The sequence below is a fragment of the Scatophagus argus genome, chromosome 10 (genome assembly GCF_020382885.2).
Source record: "Scatophagus argus isolate fScaArg1 chromosome 10, fScaArg1.pri, whole genome shotgun sequence".
Classification (NCBI taxonomy): domain Eukaryota; kingdom Metazoa; phylum Chordata; class Actinopteri; family Scatophagidae; genus Scatophagus; species Scatophagus argus.
The window spans coordinates 18,939,126-18,965,316 of NC_058502.1; the positions used below are offsets into that span (position 1 = coordinate 18,939,126).

Below are 26,191 nucleotides of genomic sequence, written 5' to 3' on the forward strand. Positions count from 1 at the left end.
AATCTCAGGTGTTTTGAATCCACTGGAAAGGTAACCTGTGTATACATAAAAAACTTCCATATGAAATCACATTTTGCTCTGGTGTGAACTCGCCTCCTCTGCTGTTTGCTTTGTAAGTGAAGACCCGTGGACATCAGAGTATGCTGTTGACATCCCTTGTGCAGAACGGACCCGTGACTTTGCTCCAATGACTTTCTGTGGGCGAGTTATGAAAATGAATCCTGATTTCATCTTCTGTGTTCCACTAAAGCTCTCTTTTCTGATTGCTTTTCTAAAAGGCCCTAAATCAGATTTAAACGCTTGACTGAGATGATGACATTCCGGGCTAGAGAACAAGTGTGTATGTCTGTGTGCCTGTGTGTGTGTGTATGTGTGTGTTTGTGTCTGACTGTCTGTGAATACGTGTTTTTGCATGCGCGTATAAGTACATTTTCAGTTGTCCAAACAGCATTTCTGGGCATTTTTAAAGGGATTTTTGCACCAATCATTTCATAGTTTGGACAGGATCTTAAGTTCTGTCACTGAGACAGATTTCTACAAACTTTTGATAAACTGTAAGAATCTAACTGTGAGAATGAGTCACTCTCCAACTGCAGTGATGCCTGTACATCTCATTTCATGAAACATTTAGTTTAAGAAGAGATACTTAACCTCTCTCCTCCTCCTTTCACAGGACACAAGTTGAGTTTAAAGTGTGAATGGGCTTTAAATGTAAACCCTCTGGGCTCAGTCCAGCTATCAGCCTGTCTCTACAGTGGAACAGTTACATAACAAATCACAATATTGGGGGGTATAGAAAGAGGAAGTGGAAGACTGCTTATTGATTTAGTAATACAGAACTTGAGAGATCAATATTGTTCCCAATTTTCCTTCCACATAAAACAGTTCCAAAGCTGATTTCTCTTATTTTTTTACTTTGTTCTTGCACTGTGTAAAAAAAGTACTCCACAAGTTTGTATTGCTATCATAGCCCCATGCTAAATCATCAAGCAGTCTTGTAGGGCACCAGAAACCAGTAAGGGTGAAAAAATGGAGGCAGCCATCGAACCAACTGTGGGGAGGATCAACAGTTACATTAGCTTCTCCGGTGCTGCTCTCTCCTGATAGTGCTGTTAGCGTTGTTAAAGTTAGACAGCAGCAACTAGAGCAGGTTCAAGCAGGCCTCATCAAATCAAACTGAATATCCCGTCATGTATTTTCATTGGAACTTACTGAGGTATTTGTCTATGTTTGTCTGCTGTGTAGTTTTGTTTTGGTTTTTTTTTGTTTCCTTTTTGTTATTCTCTCTCTAATTTTTCTGACTGTCAAAGTTTTCCAAAGTCTATTTCTGTCTGCCTTCTGTCTGCACTTGTCAGCGTATTATTTTATTTTCTCTTAACTCAAAAGAAGTATAGTTATCCATGTTAGTATTTTACCATTGAGTGTTTGTGTTTGTGGAAGGCATATAAAGCCTTGTTTATTCATGTTTTTACTTCAACTTCAATAGCCCCACCACTGAATAATTAAGCCTCCAACCTCTGCAAGAAAAGTGAATGTAGGCAATTAACAATATATTCATAACTTTGGCTGATGAGCTCTGATTGACCTCCAAGTCACCAGTGGTCCCCAGGTGTGGATAAGAATCAGTGCTAAATACTTAAACTGAAGATTTTGTATTCATAAACATTTGGTGAATGGTCCTTAAACCTTATAAGCCATTTAATAATATTTTAGGAGAATGTTCACATAATTAATGATGACAAGAGCAGTACATAAAACAATAAAATTTCTGATAAATTTGCATTGTTGTAGATGGTAGTGATGGTGTGTGAGGCAGATCTCCTGCACTTGTACTCTCTAAGCATGAATAATCTGCAGAGGGGACAGTTACATCATTGCTGAACATGGGCCAAATGCCTAAATGTTGGGAAATACACAGGGAAATACATTCCCCCCCCTCCCCAACACACATACACACCCATCCGCCCACCGCTCCTCTCTCCTATGATACCCCCTCTGCGACTCCTACCGCCAGTCTCACATAGGAAAACCTCACTACGGACGGCAGATTTTGCTGCAGCCTGATCACAAACGTCCCCGATGAACTACTGCATCCAGACAAAACAAGGAGAGCTGAGGAAACCTTCCAACGACCAGCCCAATTTTCAGAAAAAAGGTTGTCCACACATAAACATATGAAGAAACCGCCCCAATATGTGAACAGCAGTAGGACAGGGGCATACATACACAAAGCACTGACCTACATCCACAGTAACACTGCACCATTGTGGAGCAGTTCCCCAAGGACTCATTAGGAACATTTATGCTTGTGCGCTGATATTTAACAATTTGTTTACATAATGTAGTTTACGAGACTGTAAACTTCAGTCTGTTCCCCCAATCCAACAAATGTTCCAAAGCTGGAACATTTTCATGTAAGCTTTCTGATCACAGTTTGTGTTTTATCACAGCTTATGAGGGCATTACAAATGTGCATTTTTGAACTTACGCCAAAAGGCACCGTTTTCTTGCATATTTAGATGTGAAGAGGGGCAACACATCCATGTAAAGATGCGTGCAGGTACACCTGTGTATGTTTAGTATGTACACAGACATATAGACTGAGGGCCATAATTCACTCTGACAACATACAATTCCCACTGGGGCAGCAGCCATATTATGTTAGCTCCTTGTCTTCACCTATTCTGTCCACTACTCCTCACAATATATTATGTAGGCAGTTGATAATTAACATTTGGCTTGATCCTTGCTAAGCTTCACCCAGTGTAGCTAAGAGCTTTTATTTATCTTTATTGACTGGAACTGGCAAGCAGCAAAGTGATGATCCCAGAAGCACACTTGTCTATGTGTGGACTTGATCAAATTTGGTGTCCTTAGCGACTGATGCTGCACAAAAGCTAAAACGGATTGGTAAATTCAAGATATAAAAGTGCAGAGGTAAATATTTATAGAAAACACAGTGGAATGCAATAAAAGGGGAAAGAGCTATGGGTAGAATTTAAAGAAGATTATAGATTGAAAGATTATATATGTAACCAGGAGCAGAGAGTAGTATGAACAGAAAAAAATGGAAAGAGAGAGAGATCACCAACACAGACATGAAGAAAGAGGCAGGGAAGGACATGTTCACTCTTCCTTTGCCTTCAGTAATATTTCCAAAGCAGGTTCTTCATTTTGTGCAAGATTAGCCTGATTAAAAATGGAGAGGATTAAGAAAGATACATCCAAAGTGTCTGTGGTAGGTAGCTACGGGGCTCTAAAATGTTTGATTAATGAAACATGAATCACAGGCTGGTCCCACTGCTGCCGCTAGCATAGCTAATACTGGGAGTTTGGCTTGACACCATTACTCAGCAGGAGTCTGGCCCACATCGCAGAATCATTAGGCCTCATGGGGCCTGGTTTTTTGCAGCAGCAAACTGTGAGCAATGTAAACGGATCAGCTTATGGGCCCACCTGTGCCATGAAATAAGAGGCAATAATGACACACCACAGTGTGAAAGCGGGAGGGAGTTGAAAGACACAAAAATGCAATACAAAACAAAAATTACAAAACGTATTTCATGCCTTCTTCAGTACACAAAAAAATCATGTCCTGTTTTGAATGTCTGCATTGGTCATTTGCCTGATAACAGACTAAAGCAGGATAAACAGAATTTAACTGAGAAAATGGCCACTAAACATTCTGGGTTCACCTTCAAAGAGGTCACTTCACTGAGGCCTTGGCATCTCCGCTCGCACTGCTGCAGCGCTGTGCGACAAATCCAGACGAGGGCTTTAAGCCACACACTAAATCCGTGTATATTCAGTCTTTCCCCTCTGATGGGGCATACAGGGCGAGGCTGACTGACTCAGAGCACATTTATCCAAGGTGAACGACATCAACACGGGCCGTAATGACTAATATATTGTCCACTGCAGCTAAACGAGCAGTGGCAGCGTCTGGCATGTCAAAGGACAAAACATTAGTCAAGTTTTTTTCTTTTTTTTTTTTTGACTTAACGAGTGCTAGACCAGTGAAGTCACAAGGCTTTAATTTCCCCCACACGTCTCTCTCAACGCTGCAATTTAAGATACAGCTCAGGGCGAGGGGTGAAATTCAGCCAGTACATAGCAGATTGTTTTTGTTGGACCAAGCTCTGTTACACATTCATCAGCTATGGAAATGATGTCTTCTCCTTGCAGGTTTTCTACAGGAGGGAGACATTCTAGGTGCCAAGAGCAACATGACCCAAATGGGTTTCATTTGGGGGAGAACACTGCATTATTTGTGTATACAAGAGGAGAGCAGTGGGTAATTATGAGTGGGGCCCTAATCAGAATGGGAGCAAAGAGAAATTCAACAATTTCCACTGGGACACAGAGCTGTAAAAGTAGAGTCAAAATTCGGGACGACTCATTTTTGAGGGGGGGGTGGGGTGGGGTGGGGTGCAGAACAACTTGTGCTGATGGGACTGGAGAAGCAGAAGGCTGGAAGAGAAGCTGACAGGCATCATTTGCCAGTACACTGCCAATATAGATGGTCAATTGCATGCTTACAATAGACAATAAGGCTCCATTTCCTCTCTCATGGGCTTCAAAGTATAAAGCAAGTGCAAACCCGAATGTCACTACTGTTGCATATTAACTTGACTGATAATTGGTGTTGAAAGTGGTATTCAGACTCTTAACTTAAATATGCTAAGTGTAGAATCTTTCTGTGATTTCAACATAATTTAAACTATTAATATGACATAGTTTGTGAAGGTCAGCATGTTGATTGCACCCCACACCAGTGTCTTTTTTAATACTACCTGCCTCAGAAACTTTAACATTCTATGATGACGGGCAGCATGGGCAGCATCTGTAAAATTGGTTTATCTAAGCTTTTTTGCTTGAAACAGTTGCCTGCTGAAAACAATGCTGAAGAGAGCATTGAGAGTGAAATCAAAACAGGAGGGACTGCAAAATCACTTTCATTACACATTGGCATTTGATCCATTGTTACTGTCACAATATTATTTAGTGCAGCTTTAGGTAACAAAATATAACTAGAAACATCTATATTCTAGCTTTTATGCACTGTAACTTATGTATACCCCAACAGCATTTTACTGTTGTAGCTAAAGGTGAAGCTACTTCTTAAAAATGATTGTTTTGTATGAAAAAAAAAATCACCTGTTTAATAAAATGTAGTGGATTAAAATGAAAAAGTAGAGAAATATTTCATTCTGAAATGTAGTGAGGAAGAAGTACTTTATTCAAGTAAATTACAAGTAGGCCTAATACTTCTATACAGCTGTTGATGATGGTGTGTAATGAGTAGTGAATGACAAAGAAGTTAAAATATTGTATTGACTCATATTGATGAATACCTCCGTAAAAATAAACAACGCCAAGCAACATCACTACAGACACAAAAAAAGTTCTTTCTTTGCCTTATAATCCAGCCATTCAAAACAGTGCATTCGCCGTAGGGATCACTGAGAATGTCAAACAGTGAGCTGGTACGTAATGAAAACAAAACTTATTGACTATTTGCGGTGCTTGTACAGTCAGGGGAACGATATACTTTTCCCTATATGGAGCAGAAAAGCAGCTGGCATTCTTGTTGCCAAATAAACCACACAACAAGAGGCGTTGTGGCCCTGTTGACACAGGGATACATATTTCTGTCAGCGCCCCATCAATATTTATGTTGGAGAGGCCGAGTCAGAACAGGCAGCAGTTAAAGTAATCAACAGCAATGTGCTCCTGCATCTGAGCCCTGTTGCCACAGCATTACGTCAAATGTATTTACTTTAACACATACACACACAAACACATGCACGCAAGCACATACGTACACACGCACACACACACACACACACCCCGAAAAAACAAAGGCAGGAAGAGGATGCAAGCTTGCGGCAACATCTTCTATCAGAGAAATGTGCGAAGCCAGTGTTGCCAGTCTATTTTATCACTGCAATTATGATTCAGCATCTGTTCCTCTTAGTGTGTGATCAGCTTGCACTCCGCCGGCGCTGAGGGAGCGGCTGGACGGCCAACCTCTAGAGACGAGGCGCAGATTGCTCTAAGGTGTTGGCACGCTGCCAAGCCAATTCTGTCCTGTCCTTTCAGATCCTTATCAAGGGCACCAATAACAAAAGGTAAATCACAGCTCCAATGAGTGAGTGAGAGACAGGGACAGGGGCGTCTGTGTGTATGAATGAACATATGTGTCTTCAATACTGTTTGCAAACACACATGCATGGATGTTTTGGACTGTTTATGCAGCATATGCCTTTTGACTTTTTTTTTGCTTGGGTGGACATCATCCTGAAACTATTTGTATGTGTGTCAGTGCAACAGGCCAGTCGACCGCTAATCAGCTCTCAGCTCACAATGCCCCCATCCATCCTCCCTCCCTTCATCTCCCTTCCCCCTCGCCTCCTCCCTCCTCTCTCTGCATGTACCTGGTCAACAGGCAGCAGTCGTGAAGCAGGGTTTCCTCCACATAGACACCCCGGTCCTCCTGCGTAGTCACAATGTGGCCGTTGTGACGCCACCGCAGCTCCACCGACTGGTCCAGGTAGGAAGCAGTGCACTGCAGAGGTAGACGATCTCCATGAAAAACCAGTTGTCTCTGGGAGGGGATGAGCTGGAAAAGAGGCATCTCCAGAGGTCCATCTGGAAGATGAGGAAAGGATAAAATAGGATGGTCAGCTTGTAAACCTTCCCTTAGAGGAGGTGATTGTTCCATCCTTGAAAGAAAAGGATTGAAGCAGAATAGGGGTGTTTGGGGATTTCTTCATGGCTCAGGATTTTTGCCAGCCGTGTTAACATCTACAAATACAGAATTACATGCTTGAATTGAAATCAGACACATATCAACCCTGCATACACAACCACAAACACATGAACATGCTCCCAAAATACTGTCAACACACACAAACACACGCACAAACATTCTGTCAAGGTCATACTCCTCCCCCGTCATTCCCACATGTTGCTGCTGTTGCTGTGCGAGATGAACAGCAGCTGATAAGAGAGAACAGCCTTGAGCACTCCCCTGGACTCTCCTTGACTCCTTACATGTTCACAATGGAAGCCTGCCGCAAAACCAGTGATAGGATTACTTACTGACTAAGTCCTCAAGCAGTTTTTTGCCAGAGAATAAGTCTACGATAAGGATAAGATTAGAAGGCAGAGGAGAGTGTTAAGTCCAGTGGCAGAATATGGGAAGCGGGGGGTTGATTTTTAGTGAAAATCCCTCTGGATCTGATTTATCGAATCACACCGCAGGTATAGGACATATAAGACACTGTCTCTAATCACAATGCACCTGTGGAGACATATCAGAGTTGCCTGGTTTGGAAAACATGGACTGACCGTGTTTTTTCCTTTTTTAATCCACTTGCCAGCTCACTGTACTGTTTTCCTTTGGAGCTTGTATTTCCTTGGATATGCTCCAAAGAGCAGCGTAAAACAAGCGGTTTGCCTTCGCTTGTATTCCAATCAATTGTGGATGTTGCTGCTGTCAGGCAATCCGATACATGGGTCATAAAGTCCTTCACTGTTCCATGCATTAGTTGGAAAGGAAAAATACTGAAAGATCCATGTCAGGTAATGTGGCTGCATGTCTGCAGCCCACAACTTAACATTTCTCTTGAGCAGAACAGCACAGTTAGCAAGACTACTAATGGTGATACATAACCCATTCAACAATCACAACTATTAACACATGCAGATCTTTGACCTCAATTTTCTACATAAGCAATTCAAAATCGTAGGTGCATAATGAAAAATGTCATATTCTGAGAGTAACATTAAAAATCTGTCACTAGTGTTGGGTTTTCCATGATGAAATCTCCATGTAATTACTTGAGCTGACCCTGTTACAGAGTTAAGACTCTATGATAGTCCTCAGTAATAGCAGCGGAGGCTTTGTTATCTCCTGCGGGTGACACACAGCAGAAGCAGCATGGGGGCCATTGACTGTTGACTTGGCTGATGCTGATACTGTTGAAACAACGCTTTGAGCCAAGGATCAGAGTGTGGCTGCTTGCCTTCGCCTGTTGGACACTGCCAGGGCAAAATGCAATTATTGTGTGTGTGTGTGTGTGCGTGTGTGCAAGAGCAGGAGGAAGAGAGATGGAAACAGGGACAGAGGCTTGCTGATATAATGCCTGTGTGAGTATGAGAGTATATTAGCAGTGTGGCTCAGTATGTGGAACAAACATTGATGCACCCTGACTACCAGAGCTTTGTGAGGATACAGCTAACTTAATCCTGATAGTAGCAGCCTGGGGTATGCCACCATAATTATAGTTAGGTCCATATATATTGGTATAAGCATAAGTTTTTTGGCATTTGGCCTCTGTACACCACCACCTTGAATTTAAAATGAAACACTGAAGATGTTAGTCAAGTGGAGACTTTACACTTTATTTCAAGGTGTTTGACAAAAGTGTGGCATTAACCATTTAGGAATTTAAGCCATTTTTATACACCCAGATCAATGACTGCCTGAAGTCTGGAACCCTTGCACATGACCAAATGATGACTTTCGTCCTTTGAGATATATTGCCAGGCCTTTACTGCAGCTTTCTTCAGCTGTTGCTTGTTTGGTTTTTTTTCTGTCTTCAGTCTTGTCTTCAGTAAGTGAAGTGTGTTGAGATCAGGTGACTGACTTGGCCAGTGTAGAATATTCCATTTCTTTGCCTTGAGAAACTCTTGGGTTGCCTTTGCTATGCGTTTTGTCAGAATCTGAGCAGAGAGTATTGCCTTAAACACTTCAGAATTCATCATGCTGCGGGTTATCAGTAAACACCAGTGCCCCAGTTCCATAGGCAGCCATACCTGTCCATGCCATAACACTACCTCCACCAAGATTGACAAATGATGTGGTTTGCTTCGCATCATGAGCTGTTCCTTTCAATGTCAATTCTTTTCTCTCCCCATCATTCGTGTACTAGTTAATGTTGTTTTCGTCAGTCCAGAGAATCTTATTCCAGAACTGGACAGGCTTATTTAGGTGTTTTCTGGCAAAGTCTAATCTGGCCGACTGTTGTTGAGCGTTCCCAGTGATTTGCATCTTGTTGTGAAGCCCTGTAATTTTCATTCATGAAGCCGTCTCTTGACTGCAGACTTTTACAATGACATGCCTACCTCCTCAAGAATGTTCTTGACTTGGCTAGACGTTGTGAAAAGGTTTTTTGTCATGTTGAGTGTTCTAGGGAACAGTTACCAAATGCAAATGTAACACTCAGAACCAACTCCAGACCTTTATCTGGAACAGGCCATACCTGGACATCCATCCATCCATTTTCTATACCGCTTATCCGTCAGGGTCGCGGGGGAGCTGGAGCCTATCCCAGCTGACTACGGGCGAGAGGCGGGGTACACCCTGGACTGGTCGCCAGTCAATCGCAGGGCCAACACACAAAGACAGACAACCACACACTCTCACATTCACACCTAGGGGCAATTTAGAGTAGCCAATTAACCTAATGTGCATGTTTTTGGTATTGTGGGAGGAAGCCGGAGAACCTGGAAAAAACCCACGCAGGCACAGGGAGAACATGCAAACTCCACATAGAAGGGCCCAGACCGGGATTCGAACCTGGAACCCTCTTGCTATGAGGCGACAGTGCTAACCACTGCACCACCGTGCCGCCCTCCATCATTTATCAGCCACCCAAATGGGGGTCGGTGTATAAAAATGGCTGTAATTCCTAAAAGGTTAATGCCACATGCGCTCACATCTTGAGTATTTCATTTCAAATTCAATGTGGTGGTGTGCAGAGGACAAATGCCAAAAAACCTGTTCCAATATACAGTATATGGACCTAACTGTACTTTAGACTTTTACAGTGTTCAATCAACTGGCACATTTCTTAGAATCCTTTAAAAAAAACATCAAATCATTACAAGTTCTAATGCTATTTATGGAATTTTTTTCATTGACATTGAAAGTCATCATTGGGCTTCATTCAGACTGCCCTTGCCTGTACAAATGATTTACAGGAAAAGATCCATATAGCATGTTTTTATCTAAGTGGTTACAGCCTCACTGTTTAACAATTAAGAAATGTTTGTACATTTGACATCTGTACATGGTGGATGAGCTATACGTGATTGATTGAGTACGTACAGAGTAAAAATGGGGTAAGTATTAATACAAACTGAACTGACTGATGCTCCATGGCTGGTTCTTTGGTCATTTCATTACCCCTTTCTCAAAGCAACTGATTTTAAAAGAGGTATGTGACTGGACTTCAAAGGCTCATATGACAGACTATGCTGAGTTCTATTTCATTATATTTTTATATCGTTAAATCACGAGAGGCACACCACAGGCTAAAAGACATGGGCCTGCACATGAAATTTAATTTAATGACATGAGGCCTATAAAGGGCAATTGCACTGCTATGTCATCATGCAATAAATACTGCTGTGGAAAGCAGAGGCTTGTCCTGCAGTGTGTAACATGACATGTTAGCTCCAGATTTCGTGTCTGTTCTATGGCTCTCATCATGGCAGGGCTAAAGAACCAGAAGGCCATCGCTAGATGAGTCCAACAGACGCCTGCCCTGACCTCAACACAGGAAGCACCTGATCCTAGCAGGAAGCTGCATGCACTCCTTCGTTCCCCCTCATTTGCAGGCAGTGCCCGACCTGTATCAGCACAGGGACAAGGGCTCAGTGCTGGAATGTGCTGTGCAGACATCTGCTAGCCATCATTCTGGAGCTGCTGGAGTAAGAAACAGATGTATCTTCTGTGGCATGTCTTCATAAAAACAGTGTGTAAAAATCTCAGTGGGAAAATATTAATATTTTCGATGGTATGTAAGCGTGGATGAGGGATCTTTTCATCCCATCACATCATTTTTCTTGATAACAAGAAGCCAGCATCAGGTGCTGAGCAATATCCCATCCACACTGCCTTCACAAGGTCTTGGCTGCTGTTGACGGCAGTACAACATTCCCTTACAAAGTGAAGCCATATGAAAATAACAACCATCAAATAACATTAAAAAATATGGTTGTTAGAGCAGAACACTGTATCCAATTGAAAATTGCATGTTGCCAAATGAATGAATATGGTATTGTGAGATGCAGTTGCTGTGCTGTGGAGAGTCGGATGGATCCAAGCATGGCGAGAGCAGGGAGCCCAGAACGTTATCATTGTAATCCCATAATGGATGCTTCAGGGCTGGAAAGGATTGCTCCTCGTCCTGCCACTGGATACCACTCATGGCTCTTTGTCTGTGCACTGCGCAGAATTACCCTGTAATTGCTTTGGATTGTTCTGTGTAAATGAAGAACACATACAATTAGGATTACATAGAACAGTGTCTCAGGATGGCCCTGCCTGTGTATGCAAAAACAAACTGTATGGGGGAGAACATGTTGCAGGCTGAGACCCATTTTTCCTCATTAGTTTTCTGCAAACTCTGTCACATCAGGCATACAGTGCATGTCCATGTAATGCCTCTTCACTTCTGACACAAACACACACAGACATGCCCCACTACTAACCAATGATTTTCTCATTCCATAGAAATATCCCCTGCATGAACCAGATGTAAAGAGAAGAGGAGGATGATTCTATCACATATGAGATACAATTCCCCTGTGGACCGCTGCAACCGAGGGGAGACAGAGAGAGAGAGAGAGGCAGGGGGAGATTGCCTGCCTGTAACCAGTCTTTCAGAAAAAAAAAGCAAGTAGAGACTTTCTCTTTACAGTAGCTAACAGTTTCCAGTGAGTAAAGAGGCCATTTTGTTCTGCTTAAAAACTCTGTTTGATGCGCCCAATGCTGATCGGCATCATACAGCCATGATGTCTGTCTTCATTTTTTAGTCTTTAGACTCATTCAGTCTTAATTCATTTTAGTCGTCGGTTTTATAAATAGTGCACATGTTAAAACTGCTTTTTCACAAATGTTTCAACCCCTTGAAACAAGATGTATAACTCCAATAATAATATGAAAAATAAACAAGGACAAACAAATTTGTCTCTTTCTTGTGCTTTTTTTTTTATTATTATTTTTGTTTGTTTTTTGCTAATCTGCTGTAAAGGAAAACTCACACTATGCTGTGTAGTCTGATCTCTTCCACTAGCCACTCGCTGCATGCAAAGACATTTCACACCAGTTCAGTGATAGTCTTCTACAAGTAGCCACTGAGCAACTTTAGTAAAACAACTGCCAGTTCAACTGTTACATGCTTTACTGATAGAAAACTGAGAGGCAGAGGAGAGCATAGTTCATTTGCATTCCCAGCACAGATCAATTCAGCTGATCTGAGGATCTGAACTCGCAACTTCAGAAGCACATGCTCCTTCCTGTGTCTTTTAAGCCTACCGCTGCCCCAACACAGGTGGTACATAATAGGGCACAGACTGCACAAAGAATGTATTATGAAACAATTTTTGCCTGGAGCTTCTCTGGCAATTTTGCACTAAATCATCACCTTGTATTAGGCTTGTCAAGCAGTTCACAGCAGGTGGAGAGATAACAGTGGAGAGGGAACCCTATTATCAGAATGGATCTACTTAATCATGTTCTCATTGTGCTAACCACTTGAAAACAATGTTAGAGAAACTAAAATGTTTCTTGCTAATGAGAAGTCTCAGGAGACATTCTTAAAGTGAAAATATCCCTTAGCATATAGATATCTTTTTGACAGAACAAGTCCATTCAGGAAACCATTCAATCTTGCCTTGAAACATTTACTTTTCTTTTAAAATGTAATGAAATTCAAAAAAGAAAGAAAACTCCTACGATTTATTGGTTAAAGGTTTGATGAATTAAAAAAATATGTCACACTTTGTTTCAAAAAATCAGTTGACGCATTGATATTCATACATGTATAACAACATCTGAATCTGTAAAATTCATGGAAACAGAGTCACAACATGTGGTATTTTTACGTGATGTGGAGTAAGTAAACATCAAACCACAACGGCCCGGGGTAATTCTCTCAAATTAAAGGATCCATCTACCTCTTTCTCTCTTCAAGTAAGGTTATTTTCTCCATGACAGCTTATGGGACAGCTTTATTACAGCTTTATATTTCCTGACAATTACAACCTTTTCAAAAATCAAAACAAACCTACAGTACTGCCTCTCTTGTGAAGGATAAACAAAACCAAACATCTTTCATTGTTTTGGTTGTTAAAATGAACACTGTGAGAATATGTCCCCTCAAACAAAGTTAACTTTTCAGGCATTTCTGATATGACTGCTTGGAAGACATTACATTTCAGAACTCAGAGACCTGCTGGTTTTCATTCTGGCCTTCTATTTACACCCGGGATGCCAGGTGCAGTCAATTAATAAGCTAATTAACAAAAGTGCTAATTATGAGGCAAATTATTTAGGGACCATGGGTAGGATATAATTTTTATATGCAACAAAGTCAGCCTGACGCAGGACAAGATTAAAAACTAGGGCTATAATTTTTGCTTAACTTTACATAAGATACTAGTGAGGAAGGAAAAACACTAGAGGTGTCATTAACATTACAGTTACTGTGTTTGTAGCACACATTTGAAGTGGTATCAAATATCAGTAATATGAAGTGATGTCAGCCGAATGCTGCAAGTATCTGGGTGTATCAAACATTAGCTAAATTGACATGATTTTGGCTGTATTAATTTACTATAAGGAAAAAAGCTAACCCCACAGCTATTGTTGTATTGTTGATTTAAAGCTAGTGCTAGCTACTTAGGTGTAAAGCTAGCAATAAAATAAATATGGAAATAAAATGCAAAAGAAAGGTGAATTAATAATGTGGGTTGATTATTTTGACAAAATATGCCATATTGAACATTGTCATCTTACCATTTTTATGTTTTTCAGTGCTTTTAAATTATGTTTTTGTTGTGATTATGCTTAAAATTATTACAATTAAAATTAAATAAATAAATAAAATTACATTTCCACCAATTTATCTGTTATTAAATATCACCCAACAACGATCACTCAATGTTAACCTCACACCGTTATCGTAAGTCCTTACCACATCTGAGCTGCTGTTCACGTAGGTTACGAAATTCCAGTCCATGGAGGTGGGTGGGGAACACACACACCGTGTCGTTGCCAACCCTCACTGAGCTGCTTCGAGCCCATAGGAGCAGCCACTTAAGCTGACAGTCACAGAACAGCATCTCAGTGCTGAAGTGCCTGGTGGGAAACCAACAAAGAGTTACAGCTTGTGTGCTGGTGGATTTGTTACTGGATTTGATCACTCTTAGACTTCATTCATCCAAAACACATTTGGCACAGCAGGCATTCTGAGCATGCAATAGCAGAAAAAATAAATGTCTGACAGTTAAAATTAATGATGATTTCATTTCCTCATGTGTGCCAGTTTCAGGGCACAGGTATTGTGTATGCTGACTCACTGGCAAGCCATCCTTAATGTCATTAGTTACACCTGCACTGTAATAAATATCTACAAGGAAAAGAGCCTGTAACTATAACTATGATTCTGTACCTTGAACAATAACAAATGAAGTGTTATTTTTTAACAATAACTTAGCTAACTGTACGTATTATGTACATAATATGCATGTGTTTTTGCCTTACAGCACTTTGAGAGCCACGAGGTGTGTAAAGAGCCCCACACTCAGAGTGGAGAAGATGTTCCCAGATAAATTCCTGTTTGTGGCAAAAAGAAAGACGGTCAGACCTAACATGCACCATAGCCACACTACTGAATTCTGTTATACATTATTAAATCCATATCCATAAGCATAAAGCAATGCAAAGCATGTTTTCAATTTGGGAATTACTCACAATTTTAAGAGGTTGCCCAGATCGAGAAACATTTCAGGGGAGAGACAGCCAATCCTGTTGTTGGACAGGTCCCTACAAGGACGAAAAAAAGGAAAAAAGAGAAGAACGCCCCTGAGTTCATACAGTGAACAATTTTATGGTTGGAACAGGAAACAGAATCACCTCCAAAGCTACATATCTGTTTGTCTGTATCTGTTTTCAAGCTTGCTTGCCTTCTTGAAACACAGAAATTAACCAGCTGTGACCATGCCATGTTCATTCATCTATTCAACTTCCTGGAATATCCATCATGACCTTTTTTAACCTTTTACTCCTCAAATAACCATTGCTGGCACACACACACAAACACACCCCCGCATACACACACACACACACATGCAAATGCAGTGGGCTTCCGTCTGCGAGTGGCTGAGCACTGTCGCGTCCGGGGCTCCGTGCCCTCGTACTCTGTAATTAAAGAGCTGCTTTGCTGGAGCAGCTGTGGGAAAATAAGCAGAGCACTCAAGTAATCACCAGTTGGGGAGCACTTAAATTAGCACTATGCTGCTCCCCGAGTTTGGCGCACACGCGCCCCAAATCAGCACGGCTAACTCACGGCTTGCATCCCTGCCAGCCCAGATCCCACTAACTATCAGCCTGCAATCATGTCACTCACTCTGAAGCCTATATGTAGAAATCCAGGATGAGGGTAATCGTGGAGAAAATTACTCGAGTAGAAGAAACCAAAAACAAAGGGAAAAAAAAAAATCCTTGTACTTTTTTTTTAAAGCCAAAATAATTACTTTGTGCATGTTTACACTGAAAGTAAGTTTGTATGTTTTCTGTACCTTTTTTTATCTTCTTAATATAACCATGAAGAAATAAAGAAGCTTTCTTCTAATTAATATGCATCTTGTCATTCTTAACAAGTGAATAATAAACTTGCCTTTATGGATATATTATGTTTAGGATCCAACTTTTGAAAGATGGAATAATCCAAAGTTCCTTTCACAAATGAACAGTTATATTTCTAAGCAAAAACACACCCTTGCTCTATTCAACACGCTTAAGAGTTTTACAGTTACATTCTGACAACCTGCAAGTGAGAGTCACATGACAGATGGGGACATCAAAAAAGGTCTGTTGGATAATTTTTCATTAGCCATCTATTCATCATATAGAAGAATATAATACAACTGTCCCTAAAAAATTAGATAGATACTTTATTGATCCCAAGGGAAATTCAAGTTCAAAATTAGTAAAACTTCTCATCCAGGAAAGGTTAAAACAGGGTAGAGTTTATTATTATTAGAGTAAAGACTAAAGATTTGTATCAAGCCCCACCTCCCTGCTAAATAGGATTAGATTTCACATCAAGGGATCAATTAAAGTTGTTTTTCAGCTTCTGCATTGCGGTTGTATTATCACTGATTTTCCGACAGGTTCTTGTGTTGCTCTGTCACACAGGGAGTGAGTGAGTGACTCAACCAGCTCTGTTCAGTCAGCTGAAGAAAAAAAAAGATTATGCAGAGGGCACATCTTGATGTCACTGAAATAAACAGACCAAGAACATTCTTTTCTATAATCAGTTGTTACTGAAATCTGTCTGTTTTAACAATTTTTGATCAAAAGTTGTTATACAACATTGTCTATCTCATAGCCAGCCAAAAACGGTGAGCTGGCAGCAGTAAACATGCTGGCAGATTAACACTAGTGGTAGTGCTAGTTCGTCTAACCCCTGGTCCTGGACTTGCAGGTTGGAGATGTCCATTAAGACCTTCGCTATGGTCACTAATGTAAGCAGACTACTGTGTCAGGTTGCTGACTTCGTGTCTATTCTCTAGTTGTGTTTCTGTTTAAGCTTTTAACCCAGTCTTTAAAGCAACTGACTCAAGCAAGAGTTACATCGTCTTGCTTTAACACAGTAGTCAGCAGAAGATCGGTGTTTGTCAATGACGAAAGCGAATGAAAAATGCCCTCTCTTTCCCGAACACCTCTTGCTGATGTGCCCTTCAGCAAAACATGACGACCCCCAACTCCTGCAGACTGTGGTCACAACCAGCAGCTCCTCAGCATGAGGAGAGGCAGTGCTTAAAAGTGACTTCAAAAAAGTGTGCCATGAAGGCTTTTATGTGGTTAGCAGGTAAAACGTTTTCTTTGGAATCAGTATTATAGTTGTTCTTATTTTCTTTTCAATATATGATAACAACAGCAACAACAATAATGATAACGATGATGATGATAATAAGGAACACTGTGTTTACAGCTGTTATATAAAATGTACTGTGCAAACAAACCTGACTTGACCTCATAATACTTACAGTTTCCTCAGAGCCAGCAGACCACGGAAGGCCCCAGGCTCCACTGTACTTATCAAATTATTCTTCAGGTCCCTGGAGAAAAGAGAGAGAGAGAGAAAGAGAGAGACAGAGACAACAGTTAAGTTCATGATTTCATTTCTTTTTATTTCTTTCTTTCAGTTTATCTATTCTCAGGCTTTATATGGTGGTTAGGCATTGATTGTGATAGAATACTGAGCTAAAGCTTAATGACTGTACAAATCTGCACCTTCCAAGAAGACATGACTAATTCAAATGCATACATGAGGGTGTTTGTCCATGCAGTAACTGCAATATGATGGTTTAGTAGTTGGGGATAAAGGGAAGCTTTTTCAAGCTAATGGAATCAAGAGAATTTAAGTTGAACAAGTGCACCTTTTGCCAAAATCACATCTAAACCAAAGCATTCAAAATTACAGAAGTCCAACTAACAACTAAAGTATCTATGCTATCTGTGCTATTTTAAATCAATTTCTAATTAAAATTTTGCCTTTGTTCATGTATTTTATAATTGAGAAATACTTGCAATTCATTCCTGAGTTAACTCGCACCTGTTAGCTGGACAGCATAAACCATTTCCTGCGTGCTTATTAAGACCCAGACCACATCCAGCCAAGATGCAAAAACACATATGTTGCGGTTTCAGCCAGGCACTCCTTGTCCACCCCCACCGCCCACCCCAAAACCTCTGACGGTACTAAAAATGGATCTCAGAAAAATCTCTTCTCTGGTTTTCTCTGCAGGCCAAAGAAAACTTCCTGAAATTGTGTCCCTGGTTTCCTTTAACTTTGTATGGTATGTCCAGTGTGATGAGAATGAGAAGAAGGGTAGAGTCTTTTTCCAAATCTGAACAACAATGTAGTTCAACTTGGCCCAAGACTTTTATTTAAATTAACGGTCACACACACTGGAGCAGGGCCAGCCAAAAGAAACAAAACAAGACCAATGGGACTATCAAAGATACAGTCATTGTCCCAAAGTGAAAATAAAAGTAATCCTCGAACTCTCTTTATTTGACACTTGGGACAACTTGGTAGCAAAACGTTCCCTTTTACCTCATCACGGCAAGCTAAACAACTCACCACGTAATACCACATTAAGCAGAGAATGATTTATAGCTGTACAGTAACACAGATCTTCTCTTGAGATTGGATCATACATCACTACAACTAAATGTACTGTATGAGAAGCCTCAACTGTGCTTCACCAGTAATTGATGCTAATTTGTCCAATGTAGATCATTAGTTACACATACAGAAGACGAGTCATCATTAGGGGGCAGAAAAATGGCTCTCATCTAGGGTTAATGATCTGTATCCTGTGTTAAACTGTTCGTCCCATGGTCAGAACACACTTTGTTTGCACCATTAGGACTCCTAAACAAACCTCAGGTCGTGGCTGGACCAAAAGCCTTGTCACAAAAAAGTATGCATCACTGACACATGCTTCCTGTGTTGATGTTTCACTTTGTATTCTAAGAATCTACCTTCTTTCTTAATCTGCTGTTTGAATGAATCATGTGCTTGGTTTGACTTAAAAATCAGAATTTACCAGCTTTCTATTCTTGCTGAATTTTCAAAATTCTTATTACTAATGAGACTTTCTGTAGACAGGACTCATCATCCGCATAGCAAAGGTGTAGCACGCCTTAGGAAGAGCAATGAAGTTGCCTTCCTGACAGGATAACCTCCTGGTCAGGTCGGCCAACAGCAAGCTCTCATCTTCTGCTCTCATCAAGTTGTCTTTGATCATGTACAATATGCTACAAAAGAGCGGGTGGAGGGTGCAGGTCAAAAGGTCATGCGTTGTGCCTGCAGCACCTCCTTTTATCCTGAACTGTCTTGCAGCTTACTGCTTTGCCATCCCTGAATTTGCTGAATGTTCAGAACTTTCCACCTCACTGATTCACCGCCTCACCAAGGTCACTGAGGCTACATACAAGAAACATACTACAGTGTATTAAAAGATATCAAGGAATGCTGAATCCAATTCTGTGATGTACTCAAAACAGTCAACAACACACACAGGATGATTTCTTAGAGCTCCAATAAACTGTACCAGCTCCCAGGTTCAAAAATGGACATCTAAATACAATCTGAAGATCATATATTGCTATCACAATATTCACTAACAAGTGATTGTCATTATGTGGCCATCCTCTTATCCACGGAATATCAGCCAAGTGTCAACTGTAGCCTTGTTTGTTTTACTGGCTTCCTGTATGAGATCATTTTTAAAGCCACATAAAACAAACGGTGGCATCACGGGCAACACAGCAACCTTTTACAGTCATCAAACCTGAGCCAACAAGTATCTCCAAATAAATGTTATAAATTATGGTAGTGTGTTATAAAATGCTGAGGTTCCAGACGGGTGGGGTCCTGCTACACAATGCAACAGAGTGGGTGCCAAAAAATCTCAACAATCAGAGGAAACGATTTGAAAGTCGATTTAGCATCCTCTTCTGTATCCTTTTCTGTGATTAAGTGTCTGGCATGATCTGTAATGTCCTCTGTCTGTTAGCTCCACACATCTGCTACTCCAAACAGGATAAAACAAACTGTAAGAATTATTTGCAGCCCATACATTAAGTTGTCAAGTTTGTATTGGAAACCAGGGCATCTGGTCATATGTAATTTAATAATGTCTCCTACTTCCAACACTTTTAAACTGTTTAACTTGCTCAGGTTGAACACTGCCTTTGCATTTAGGAGGGAGCAGCACTGATAAGTTCAAGAGGTCTCCCTGTCTGTTCCTCTGTCCCCCTCGTCTGTATGCATACATAAAAACAAGAGCACATAGACACGAATTCCCAAATAGTCTGGCCTTGGGATACAAATTTCTTCTAAATCAGTCAAAGTCCACACACCAGCTTGTTCAGCATCAGATTTACTTTACTTTAGATCGTTCAGATTTACTTCCATCTATCCTGCTCAAGGTCACAGAGAGGTGGAATCAACACTGAGTGAGGTACAAATCACCTGTCTAACACACAGATGATCACCTATGGGCAGTTCTCACCTTTCACTTACTTCACCTGCCTGTCTTTGGACTGTGGGAGGAACTCCAGACTCCACAAAGGAAGCTCAGGTGGCTGCTTGAAACAAACCCAGAAAATCCTGCTGTAACAACCACTAAGCTAACAAATTTACACATATACATTATTCTGTTCTGCTTTTGAAGTACACCCAGGCCAATATTTCAGTTCATACTGAGGTATTTTTGTGTTAGACTAACTGTAACATGTTGCATGTCACACTCATTTTCAGTTTTGTTATGAAGTGAAGTGGTTTCTTTTTTCTCGGCTGCTAGCAGGAGGGCCAGTACAATGAGCAAGGAAAAGACCACCAACAGAGCTGGTAACCCACCTCTGACCCCCACACAATAAACCGGTAGTCCACCTCTGGGATGCAACCCACTAGTTGAGAAACACCGGCCTGCCTTTAACTTCACATCTTTGACAATATTCTAACAATTTATTGTTGTACACACATGGTAGAGGAACAAATATTCACAAGTATACCCAGAAGTTCTCAGATAAAATCTAGCACTCAAATGAAAGCCAAAATAAAATGACTGCTACTATAATGGCTTGCATTTTAAATTCAGCATCCACATTTCTACAACACTGTTTCCATCTGTGTAAAAACAGGGAAATGTCCCAGTTTCTACTCTGTTGCTCTGACTTGTCTTTTTAACATAAAATCTATACTCAGTCCAGTTATTTAGTTGTACTGTACCATGCTGCTGTGTGTACACACTTCCTGTGTTTCACTATTATGGCCTTCTGAGGAAACAAGGAAATTTTGCCATCTGAGGCTTTTAATGTAAAACAGAGAAAGCACTAAATTTGCAGTAACAACATGCATTAACAGCATTTCAACATGGCAAATTGAGGCAAACCAGTTAGAAGACGGGGAGTCTTCTAAATACAGTATATTAAATATACTTATAGAACAGAGGAAATAAAATCAAAGTACCGGCTCTAGCTGCCTCAGAAGTAAAACAAGATCTGTCTTCAATTCAAGTACACAAATGCTTTGGCCACTTTGAGAATTTATGGTACACACACATACAAACAAATGATAACTACCTTTGGGAAACTTGCTCCACATATCCACTGTAGATACAGCTGGAGCAGCTCAAATGAGATGAATGTTTAAAAAATAACCATTTTCTACTCCCCCGGCGCTGCATGTTTTTAAGAGCAGGAGCAGCTCTCAGTATAAACCTTCAACATTTGTGGTTAATGTTTGAAAACCTTCTGAAGTGCTTCCCAACTAATTTAAACTGCACTGTATATCTTTAGCCTGCTCGCTTTATCCGGAGCCACGTGACCCAGAGGATATCTGCCTGCTCACTACATGACACTAATGGGAAGATTCCTCCCTGAATCTAGATGATTACCACATCACACAGTCACACTGATACAGAGGTGAGCACACATGCACATAGGCTCACTGTGAGTGTAAATGCACACACTAACACTGACCAGACCACACACACACGCTCCAGACACAGCCTCTAGACGGAGCACTGCTTTCTCTTGGTCAGATAACAACATTTAATCCTTAAATCGATCTAAATTTTGATGTTATTATCAAAATATCATCAGATGCACAAAAGGTCAAATTCTACATGAAGTGCATAAGCAAATAAAATTGAAACTTGCCGCAGCCACTTGGGCACTCATCCAAATGGAAAGTGATGCTGCATGATGTATTCCATTGTATGCGCACTTAATGAAATGAGACGATGACACACATTCATTAGTATAACTTGCATCACATCTCTTGGGCATGTTGGTGTAGGGTGTGTGTACGTAAAGGCACCTTGTTTCCAGTAAATGAGAAAAATCACAGGGATAATAATCAGGTCATAAAAATAAAGATACACACACTCCCACATAAATACACAATCAAACAACTGCATCAAGCTTTTATCATATTTTAGATGAATAAACAAAAGGTCGATTGACAGACTTCTGCATCAAGTTACAGATAATTATTTTAACGTTTGCTACCTTTCTCTTTTTTACATTTTTTACGCTGCTTAGAAAAATAAACCAAGACATTAGAAAACATCAGCTTGAGTTCTCAGAAATTGTGATGGGCAGTTTTCTCAGTCCACTATTTCCTTTAAGACTGACTTTTATTTTGCACTTTTCACAGAAATGGAAATCTCTAACTGGCTCTGTCATTAACAAGACAAAGTGTAACTTATATTGGCACCAACCTTGGTGCTAATGTGCAGTCTGTTTATTATTCACATGTTAAATATTCATGGCTCACTTTGCAGATGCTTTGAGGCAAGGCCCGGCCACACACTTTGAATTACACCACTCACCCAGACAGATAACCACCAATTGGATTGTAAATAAATATGTGTTGAAAGCTCACAGAGGAGGGGAAAAGGTGGCCAGTCAGACAGTTCAGTCCAATTAACAGACTGAATGTGTACGCTTTGTGGCAGGCTTGTAGCTACTGCTGCCAGAGCATCAAACGGCAACTGACTTCCCTCTGTGTGTGTGTGTGTGTATTATGGAAATATTAAATACAGTAAGCACCACAGAACCAGGAGGAAAAAATTAATAATTTAATCTTCTTGGCAAGACATACAGCAAAATCAAATGGCCTATTTGAAACAGTTAACACTCATCAGCGTAAAGCTGTTAATATTTAGCACACTTTTTTTAACAATATATATCAAATTGCCCATGTTTTTAAAGAAAAGATATGAGTCTTTGCCACTTAACCGTTTCCACCTTCTGAACCCTGTTGATGGAATGTTTAACATCGCTGGAGTGCAATTTATTCCTAGTGGGTGGATGAGCTGTGCTTATGGGATATTTGCTGTTTTCTAAGATTTGTCTGCTGCCTTAGAGGAACAGAAGAGAAGAGTGAAACAGAGGAGTTAGTCACTTACGTAAGGACACCTTCATTTCAGCCTACACTCAAAATTAAAACAGTCACATGAAACCAACAGAAGCAATTTTACAGCAGATGGAGAAAAAGCTCTGAACCGTGAAGAAGATACTTTCTTGGTTAGCAGCTCAGTAACTGTATCCTATTTTGGAACTACTGTTCCCATCAGTATGAGATATTTCTATCGCAACAAGGCAACAGTTCAAGGACAGTGTGAAGTAAATTCTTCTAAGAGATGCTGTTGCAAGACCTCTTTCTCTTTTGCTGTTTTTCAAATAGCATAACAAAACAAGAATACCCCTTGGTTGAAAACAATGTAAATGTTTCTATTAAATTGTCAGTTTTCCAGCATTAGTCTACTTCTTTTTTGATGGTAGGAGACAATGTGAATAAGAGGCACAGAGAGACTGAAGAAGCATGTGTCTTCTCTGTCTCTCCAAACTTGGTCAGTAAATCGGTTACCCCCATGTGGTGCTCACATGTTTCGCCTCAGCTGTGACCAAGCAACGGTCCCCTGTAAAATAACAACAAAGCCATTCATAATTCAGGACCATCCATTTAAGGCTTCATCTTGCTTCATGTCCTCTCATAGGTAAACAGATAAAAAGCAGCCATACCGTTATGTACTAAAGAAAAATCTGGAAAGTGTAGACTATCACTGTAATGCTTCAGCATTTAAATCACTTAAAATTACAGTCAAGTGTAAAGATGCTGAGAATAAAAATTGAGCAAAATAGAGATATTATTTGGATGTGTGCCTTCAAGCTGGGAATCTCTGCAATCGTTATCGTTATGTTCACATAATGACAATAAAGACTCTTGATTCTTGATTCTTGATATGACTTAAATCCACATAACTATAAATTAATTTGGAAAAAACTGAAAGAGTGAAAAGTTAGTCATGACATTAGACAAAAATATCATGATGAATTAATTGCAATCTTACAGTGGTCTTTATAAAACATTGGTGAACTTTTGTCACTATCGGGAAATGGTGTAGTGGTCCACATTCAATTTCTATTAATTCGTATTATTTATCTGGAAGCTCAATAGAGAACAAATCATTTTCAACATGGCATAAGAATTGGCGAAGTGGCACACCGATATGTATTTAAAATGTAAGATTGAATGATTTTCTGCTTCAGTCAAGTATTATTGATTCCAACAGGTCAGTAATATTTTCTCCTGCTGTCCCTGTTAGTAACCTCTGACCTTTGACCTGCTGAGGATAACCTCAGGGTCATGTTGGTTTATGGTCACGTGGTGGGCACTTGCGCTCTGCTCTGCAGAAGAAGTCTGCACTGTCATACATTCTCATGCACAGCCAGCCAGACGATGTGTCCTTCAGCAGTTTGCCACACCCTCATCAATCATCTCTCAAGGAGACGCGTTCACAAGAAACACTGAATAAACGTCACCTCCATGATAGGAACAGCAGGAGTCGCAAAGCTTTTTAAAGGACGCCTCCTCACACCCCTGGCATGTACTTTTCAGAATGAGCAATTGCCGATGCCATTCTGAATTCTGATATTGTCTCTGCCCTGAGCCGAGGTCCACTCAGTGTGTCCAGCCTGCCTCTGAATTCCTCAGGCTAGACAAACAGTGTTTAGTCAGATAGAGAGAAAAAAAATAGACTGTCTGCTCTCAATAAAAAAACATTTACACAGTATGCTAAGAATAAAGGTCCTGTCACATCCACCTCCCTAACAACAGAAAGATCTACTACTGTAAGGATGCATTAAGAGTGCACTAAGAGCCAATAAGAGCGTGCTTATTTCAAAAGCACTGCATTTTGTCATTGCTGGATTGTGTAACACTAAAATTAGTTTTCTGTTTAATTAAATCGTCTTTTACTGTACCATAGGTGTGAAGAGTGTGCAAACCCAAGGCAGTACAGACTATGCAGCACGTCTTCTGCCTCATGTGGATATTGTGTGTTGATTAAATGGACTAACTAAGAATCTTATTTTACAAGCTGAAATTTATTATCAAGCCAGTATGTCTATAAAAAACATTAGCATACCACAGTGTCAAATCTGATGCAGTATAATCAGTGTGAAAACGGAAAAATATGCCACCCTCATCCGTTTCACACAGATTCTTCACACACACTGAGAGCTTCTGCGGTGGGAACCTATGATGAAGCAGCAAAAGCTAGATTCAGTGTCCTGACCAGAGAACAGTGATGGGCTTTGTTCCTGCTTTGCTCCCATGAGACCCAGTTTGGCTGATGGTAATGGGCTTGTGTCCTTATGGGGGGATCCAGGCCATCATCCAACATACTGGGATCCATTAAGAGGACACTATCTGGGCTGTAGAGGCAAATCACATTAAAACTGTTTTCCTTGGTGGATTAATAAAGTTGCTGATGTGCATGTGTGCTTGATTTGAATGCCACGATGATGATGATGGCAGTATCAAGACTCACCACATCATGAGGTCTGATGAGCTGCAATGCAATGCTCATAGAGGGCTTTCTGCTTTACACCCCCTGACCTTTAATTAGACGGTTGGTTGACCCGAAAACAGAAAAAAACACGTTTTCTCACTTACCCTCAACATAATCTAGCCATGCAGATAGCTTTGGTTTTATGTTCCCACGTTTTCAAGCATCTGAACGTGAAAATTCTGTCTCAACTGCAACACAGTGAGTGGAATTACAGCTATAGGGAAACTCCAGTGATTTTACCCATTAGGTTCGGTTTATTCATTACTAGGCGTACTACTCAGCCTGAGAAAACAGTCTGATATTGTCTTTTGTGGGTCTGGATTTGTCTAAAGGGAAAATAACTCACCATGGTTATTTTCTCACATTTGGTTAGGCTTGAACTTTCGCCAGAGAGCCAGCATTACAAACTGGAGGCATGGAGTTTGAAAGATATTGACATTTACCAGGCAGGAAAGTTTCTATCAGCCAAGGTTCAAGCTATTGGTTGCACTGTGGGAAATGTAAGATCCAGAGTTTTTTGACGTACTCAAGGAAAATTCATAGTATATTACCCTCTGCTGCACCTGTTTTAAGTTTTCTTTGTTTTTGCATCTTGTCAGTCCGACAAAATTGTTGGAGTACCCCTTTAACAAATCCAACAGCAGTGAGTCTTTCCCGAAACAATGTTACTCTAATCCACAGGACAAGCTGTGGACACTGTTCACTGAAGATACTTTTCAACAAAAAATAC

The 26,191-nt window shown here is 40.5% G+C and overlaps 1 protein-coding gene across 3 annotated transcripts in view; it reads right to left on the minus strand.

Moving 5' to 3' along the window:
* LOC124066474 (adhesion G protein-coupled receptor A3) overlaps positions 1-26,191 on the minus strand; it is a 137,686-nt gene that overhangs the window by 95,723 nt on the left and 15,772 nt on the right. For all 3 annotated transcript variants that reach the window (XM_046402865.1, XM_046402864.1, XM_046402863.1), the window contains 5 exons: positions 17,071-17,142; positions 14,771-14,842; positions 14,561-14,632; positions 13,992-14,155; positions 6,438-6,651 (listed from right to left, as the gene is read on the minus strand). In XM_046402865.1, the coding sequence (XP_046258821.1) occupies positions 6,438-6,651; positions 13,992-14,155; positions 14,561-14,632; positions 14,771-14,802 (482 nt within the window). In that variant the 5' untranslated portion in view covers positions 14,803-14,842; positions 17,071-17,142. The remainder of the gene's footprint in view (positions 1-6,437; positions 6,652-13,991; positions 14,156-14,560; positions 14,633-14,770; positions 14,843-17,070; positions 17,143-26,191) is intronic.